Source organism: Gymnodraco acuticeps, unplaced genomic scaffold (assembly GCF_902827175.1).
Source record: "Gymnodraco acuticeps unplaced genomic scaffold, fGymAcu1.1, whole genome shotgun sequence".
NCBI lineage: Eukaryota > Metazoa > Chordata > Actinopteri > Perciformes > Bathydraconidae > Gymnodraco > Gymnodraco acuticeps.
In genome coordinates this window covers 292,156-299,970 of record NW_022990792.1, presented here as the reverse complement: position 1 = coordinate 299,970, position 7,815 = coordinate 292,156, and the positions used below count along the sequence as shown (strand labels likewise).

Sequence of the window (7,815 nt, the reverse complement as noted above, 5' to 3'; positions counted from 1 at the left end):
TTACTGTACTTTAATACTTTGACTTGAAGTTATTTGAATACATTTTACTGTACTTTAATACTTTGACTTGAAGTTCTTTGAATACATTTTACTGTACTTTAATACTTTGACTTGAAGTTCTTTGAATACATTTTACTGTACTTTAATACTTTGACTTGAAGTTCTTTGAATACATTTTACTGTACTTTAATACTTTGACTTGAAGTTCTTTGAATACATTTGACTGTACTTTAATACTTTGACTTGAAGTTCTTTGAATACATTTTACTGTACTTTAATACTTTGACTTGAAGTTCTTTGAATACATTTTACTGTACTTTAATACTTTGACTTGAAGTTCTTTGAATACATTTTACTGTACTTTAATACTTTGACTTGAAGTACTTTGAACACATTTTACTGTACTTTAATACTTTGACTTGAAGTTCTTTGAATACATTTTACTACTTTAAATACACTTTTCAACAGTCAACACTTTTATTTCAAGTACTATACCTACTTTTTACTGTTACTTTACATTCTTTCAATACATTTCTACTGGACAATTAATACTTTAAGTACCTTCATTTTACTGTAAGAATAAGACAAATTACATTTCGTCATTTATATTGAAACTGTAGTGAGTTTTAGTCTGCAGCTTGACCTCCTGATGGAGTTGAGTTTTAAAACACACGAACACTGAGTCCATTTAAATTCAACAAAAAGCAGATAACGGTGAGTTTATGCAAATCAATCCAAGGCAGGTTTCCTATTTGAATAAAGGAGTCATGGTGAAAACTCACATTATGCTGCAGCCTGACGTCAGTTTATACGAGAGTGTTTTATAACATATAATATAAAATACTACAGCTCCGTACGCTTCATTGAGCTTTAACACGCTAACGGCCGGTGTGATTTCATGTCAATGAAGTGGAAACATTCAATTAACTGATTCAATGGTTCGAGTGTTTTTAAAACTAGGCCATATGAGGTAAACATGTTATCCTCGTACATGTGGAATGGTAGAGCTCAAACACGTATTTTTAATAATCATTATGTCTGGATTATACGGATATGTACTACAAATTACACCCTATTGCTAGACAATGTAAACATTAAACAATATTATTACACTTATTCCATAATGCAAGTTGTATGCTGTTCATTTCCAGAGTTGTTTCCTACTCTTATTTGCATTAAAACAATTAAAATCGAGCATAACATAAGCTGCTAACGTTAGCAGGCCTGGCTAACTAGCTTGTAATTTGGCTTTACCTTAAAACGTTTGTATATTATTAGCTAACGACATTTTACTGGTGGATAACACTACAGATTAGAACCAGAAACAACCTCTTTGGTTCTGGATGCTACTAATTGCTATGTCATGCTAATGCTAGTAAACATTAAACTGTTTTTTCCTTAATCCTGCCAACCGAAGACTACGCTAATGTGAGGCTAACGTTAGCAGCTGTGTCCTGCTCTTTTAACATGTGACTGTGAAAATTGTTAAAAACCTACTAAGAAATAATTTGGTTCTAAAATAAGCTACTATTGTTAGCAGACATGGCTAACAAGCTTAACCAGTAGCAACGTAGCATGACCTTCAACGCAGAACATTTGCATATTATTAGCTAACTACATATTTATTTATTGGGTCACGATACCGATCAGAACTGAAACAACCACTGTTTGGTTCTGGATGCTATTAAATGCTATGTCATGCATTAGATAACGATATATAGTAGTTTTTCCTTAATCCTGCTGACACACAAATACGCTAATATGAGGCTAACGTTAGCAGCTTTGTCCCGCTCTTTAAACATGTGACTGTGCATTTTTAAGAATTTAGAGGATTGTGTAAACGTTTTAGCTTTTTCAAAACAGAGGACAACAGTAAATTGTTAAATACATTTGATGCATTAATGTTCTTAAATACGTGGCTATTGTTGGCAAACCTGGCTAACTAGCTTCAACAGTAGCAACGTAGCATTATCTTAAACTCAAAACATTTGCATTTTATTAGCGTTATTATTTTGGGGTTACGCTACAGATTAAAACCTGGGACCACTGTTTGGTCATGGATGCTATAATGCTATGTCATGCTAATGCTAGTTAACAATCATTTCTACTTAATCCTGCTGACACACAAACAAACCAAGACACTGAACATAACACATATAAACCTTCATACACTTTTAGACTTAGAGAAGAAGACTGATACCCCTTCAGTGTGAAATCAATGCAAGGGGCATTTCAACAACAGTTCCTTTGCTAACCAGGTTATGTTTCTATGTTGTTCAGACGGGAAGACGCGGACTAAAGATAAGTACCGGGTGGTTTACACCGACCACCAGCGCCTGGAGCTGGAGAAAGAGTTTCACTACAGCAAATACATCACCATCAGGAGGAAGTCGGAGCTGGCCACGACGCTCGGCCTCTCAGAGAGACAGGTACGGAAAAACACTGACACAAATTGGGTGAAACATTACATTTATAGGATCTTGCATAAAGCATAACGTCCATGTTTGAGATTCAAAGTGGTGACGAAGAACTGGGCAGGATTTCTTTAACTTGTTCTCTGAAAATGTTTCTTATTGTAAACAAATCCCAGTAAAATACTTAAACCAACAACATGCCCATTGGTTCATATAGTGAAGACCTACATCGTAAATTCAGTTTTAAAAGTAATTTTCTGAAACAGTTGGAATTAGTGCAATTGATCACTTGTTTGGGACTATTTTTATGGGCGGATTAATCCACTATTTGCGCTCTAATGCGTATGTGTAGCAGCAGGACAGCTCAACAACTGTTGGATGGATTGTCATGACATTTGGTACACCCATTCTTGTTCCCAACAGGATGACGTGTATTACATTTGGTGACCCTCTGACTTTTCATCAGGTCAACACTCAAAGAACACAGACTTTTATCATGGGTTATTCTTTGGCCCTTGCTAAACGCTCCCACCAGGTTTCATGAGAAAGTCTAGTTTTTCACCAGTCCTGCCAACAACAACAACAACACAAAAGCAATCAAACTAAAAGTCCTATCTTGCTATGTTTAACGAGAAATGTAAAATAATGCGTGGATCCGATTTCTTCAACCTATCCACCAAGTTACATGAACGCTGGATGTGTAGTTTTTCCGTTATACTGCTGACAAACAAACCAAACTGGAACCATTGCTTTCTTGGCAGTGGAAATAAATGTGGTGCTTTAAAATGATGTTTACAAGTCATGCAGATATAATATTACTGATGCATTTCAAGTAGTTTTTCACAAACAAAGAATTAGCTTTGGATAATTGGTCCACCTCAGTGAAAGAAATATCTACAGGAAACGTAAAGATGCTTGATGCAAGTCTTCAAATGAATTAGTTTTGCTCCAGGTGAAGATCTGGTTCAAAAACCGCCGGGCTAAAGAGCGCAAAAAAGCAATCAAACTAAAAGTCCTATCTTTGACAAACTGGAACCATTGCTTTGTTCGCGTGGAAATGCATGTGGTGCTTTAAAATGATGTTGACATGCCATGCAGATATAATATAACGGTAAAGGAATCGGATGCATGCCAAGTAGTTTTTCACATACAAGGAATTTGCTTTGGTTAATTGGTGCACCACAGTCAAAACATATATGACTCATATTTCCACTGCAGTCCTCGCTCGGCTTAGTTAGGCCTTGGTAGGCCAGGCTCACTTTATGCTGCGTTTCCATTACAGTTTAGTAGCTGGGGCGGTAACTATAGTAACGCAGTGTAGGCGGAGCCGTGACGTCATCTTCAATGAGAACCAAAGAAAAACAACACAGCCGTTAGCTGTTAGCACTCAGAGCTCACAGCTCCTCATATCTGTTCAGAAACTAGACAGAAGTTAAACAAGTACAAACCACAGACTGCCTGTGTCATGGAGAATACAGTCGCTGCTTTATTTATGTCTGTAGGCCGTTGTTGTGAGTGTGGACGGTCGGAGCATATATAACGTTAGCTTAGCCAAGCTCCATTTACAAAACCATTTCATCCCACAGGCCATAAGACTGTTAAACACCTGAACTAAGAACATCCATAACATTCATCTGTTTGAAACTTACAAATGATGTATCACTTGTATAGACTCTTATGGCACGACTTATGTTCCATGTTATTTTATTTACTGTTTTATTGTGTTGCTGTTGGAGGAGTCTGTGACCTCAGATTTTCATCGATATAACTACACTGCAGCTCTGTACTCATGACAATAAAAGCCTTGAATCTTTTTTTCTTCAGATTATATTGCAAAAATAAAAACGCCTTTGTTTTGTTGTTGCTCCAGGTGAAGATCTGGTTCCAGAACCGCCGGGCTAAAGAGCGTAAAATCACCAAGAAGAAGCTCCAGCAGCCGGCCTCCTCTTCCTCCACCACGCCTCCAGCCAATGGGAGCGGTGGTGTTCTCCATGGAAACGGCGGAAACAGCGTCTCCATGGTGACGAGCAGCAGTGGTAGCAACGGGCTGGTGTCGCCCTCCTCGCTGGCTCTGAACATCAAAGAGGAATACTGAGGAAACCTTTTAGTGGACGCTCACATCGGGGATCTGGACTGAGACACTCTCCCCAAAGAACTGAGGAACGCTTTGCATCCCGTCCCGCCTCCTGCCATGTTTTTTTCTTTCTCCGCCCTTCTTCGTAAAACCAAAGCTCCAAAGTTTGAGAAAGCAACTCCTTCTACCGTCTGACTGTTGCAGATAGTTTGTAAAAGTGATCAGATGTTTCGCTTGCTGGGATTTCAGGACGTTTGGTTGCACGTCAACAGCTAAATGCAAAAAGACTGGAACAGGAAACAAGTTGAAATAGGAACACAGTTTGAGTTGAGAGTTACTTGTCCAAGCTTTCTTCAAATGTGTATTCCTTGTGGAGATGCCGAATTTCCCCAAGATGTCGAATATTTCCATTTAAAAAAAAAACTCAAGGATTGAAAAGCCTTTTCGCACCAACTGAACCAAAGTGAAACTAAGTGCTGCAAAGTCAGCTAGCTCCTCCTGTGCCTTTAATACCACCCAAATAATGTCTCCTTTAAATTCCTCGTATGAAGTCTTGAGGAATGCTTTTGCACCTCGTTGGTCTAAAAATGTAACTTTTCTTTATCTGTCTCTGCCATTGTTCTGCATGGAAAGAAAACCTTTATACTTTAGCGCGTTTATCATCGCAATCAGATGCAAAGAAGGGAAAACTCAACCAAAACACTTGAATGGTTTTTGCCAGATATAGACTATCAGCGTCTGCAATCTGTTCTCTGAGAATTCGCTGCTCGATGTCAACATAATTAGCTTCAATGAAGAGCTGCATGCGGAATATATATGATACTGTTAGACAGTGTGGGACATATGTTTGTTTTTAAAGCTACTTAAAAAAAGAGGATTTTCAGGGTAAATCACGTTTTCAGGTGTGTGTTTGTTCTTGATGATGCATTTCAAAGAAAAGTTTTGTGTTGCTTTTAAATGATTTCTCCACCTGAAAGGACGCATAGTTAAACTCCAGTGACAGTGTTTATGGTCCTGTGAAGAACAGGGACAGTTAACCTCCTGAATGTTACTGGACATAGAAACGCATAATACAGGGTTTTGTTCTGCCTTTAATTATTAACACTGGAAGCATTTACAAAAATAGCTGTAGTCAAAAAATATAAAATATAGTCATTTGCATTCGCTCAGTAGGAATATCTTATTCCCAGAAAAAGGGCATCTGTGCATCTTAACATATCAAGTCATTACAAACGTGAGGTGCTTGTACTTAACCACTTCTGTTTTACTTCAATCAATACTTTCATTCCATATTTCTTATACATATGGCGCGTTCACACCGGAGTACTTTCCCCGTTTAGTTCCGTTAGTGCCTGGAATTTTGCGTTCACACCAAAAAGAGAACTTTTACCCCCATTTGTAGTCCCTGCTAGAGAGGTGGTACTAACCCGGGGAGAAAAAAGTACCAATTTCGATTGGCTGGGCGAATTGCAAACGACGCCCCGTAAAACTCAGAAAAGTTTTTTTAAGCCGCCATTGTATTTGCTGGCATTAGTATTATTAGCATTAGCATTAGCACCGCGCATTGACAGAGAGAGACTAACTTATGGCAACACAAAATAAAACATGGGAGCGGTGGAGATGAGGAGGTGTCGGCGTTCTGGCGATTTACTCGGAAGGCTTCAGTAGAAGCTGCTGGGAGTCCCAGCAGCTTCTACTGAAGCCTTCCCCAACTCCGGGGACTTCCGGCCGGGGACTCCGGGTGGCAGCATACGCCGTGAAGTGGTTTGCGGCCTGCCAGTAAACCCAAAGCAGAAGAAGAAGAAGTGACGTCAGCGGCTTCATTTGCCTAATCCTCCCTCAGGGACTTATTCCGGTGTGAACGCGATCTGCTCTTTAGTTCCATGGGGGAACTAAGTGCTGGGAACTAAGTGCTGGGAACTAAGTGCTGGGAACTAAAGCCCCGGACACCCCAAGCCGATTTTGGCCGTCGATGGATGTCAGGCCGACGATGAGCATCCTGTCGCCCTACTCAGATTGGTGTGTCCCGCACCGTCGTGTCTTTTCGGGCGTGCCAACACCTTTTTGGCCGGAAACCTACCGATTTGACATGGTAGGCAATCCGCCAAAGGCTGTCGGTCAAATAAATCACTCTGATTGGCTGTTCAGCTGGCGAATCAGTGCATGAGAAGCGAAACGGAAGTGAGGGACCCAAACAAACGATTAAGAAGGCCAATCTGAGATTTCCTTTAACTCCAGCTCTCGACTCAGGTTCGGGAAAGCCCCGTGAGCTTCTCGCTGTAGAGTGAGCATGGAACGCACACGCTATTTGTTGTTTGTTTATATCGCAGTCTGTTCTTCTTCTCTCGGTTATCACGCAGTCTGTCTTCTGGTTGCCTCTTTTGAATGACGAATACACACTACCGCCGCCTGTTGGTAGGGAGAGTTATTGCCACTCAGTTCGTACGTGCTTCTTGGCCGTCGGCTGAAGTCTTTGCGGTGTGTTCCAGTGCGACTGTTGGCCAAGACGCAGGAGACGTGAGGCGACACAACAGTCGGGTCCGTCTGTGTGAGTTCTTTGGTGTCAGCTTGGTATGTCCCGACCTTTAGTACGGCAAAGTACTTGGTGTGAAAGTGGCTATACTGTTCGTTAGTAAGGTTTTAAATGCTTGAGATTCAGGGGAGTATTCTAAAAGTATGCTATAAGTAATTTAACTGCAGGAAACGATCTTATTATTTCTTCCACCGCTGGCAAATTCTCCTGAAGTTGGTTTGTTGTCTTTTATGTGCCACAATGTCTTGTAAACGATTGTGATCAATACATCAGATTTGTATATTCTTAATGTAATTTTTCTACATTTTAAGCGGGTTTAACTTGATGATTGTGAGGTAAAGTGAATACATGTTGGATACAACTTATATATGAAGTCACGGACCCACATTTTATTTACAAACCAAAAGCTGTTTTAATAATAATAAGTGTACAGGATAACTGAATGTAACACTATAACAGAGCAACAACGGTGACTTAATTTAACGTATTAAAAGACAAACAGCATATTTCCATCGTGTCTGATTTCTTCTAAAAAAATGTGTGGGGGTGGGTTTATGTTTTACACATACGGAAAAGAATAATGGCCACGTGTCAAACATTTTAATGAGATCTGACCAAAAGTGCTTTTTATTTTTAGTCGAGTATTTTTCGAAAAATTAAGAATTTTGAGAAGAAATGAGAATTTTTTGACATTTTTTAAAAGTGAGGATTTTTTGGAAATATTCTAATTTAAAGAAAAATCGGAAATCAAGCAAAGAAGAGAGAATTTTGAAAAAAAGTCAGAACTTTAAAAA

General features: G+C 39.3%; 1 protein-coding gene across 1 annotated transcript; it reads left to right on the top strand.

Annotated features, from left to right (window-relative positions):
• Window positions 1-2,280: 2,280 nt before the first annotated feature.
• LOC117557077 (homeobox protein CDX-1-like) lies at window positions 2,281-6,015 on the top strand (the record flags this gene model as incomplete). Its single annotated transcript, XM_034232759.1, is given in 2 exon segments — window positions 2,281-2,429; window positions 4,285-6,015. Coding segments are annotated over 2 exon segments (374 nt in total), but the record flags the coding sequence as incomplete, so codon positions are not given.
• Between the last annotated feature and the right edge of the window lie 1,800 nt (window positions 6,016-7,815).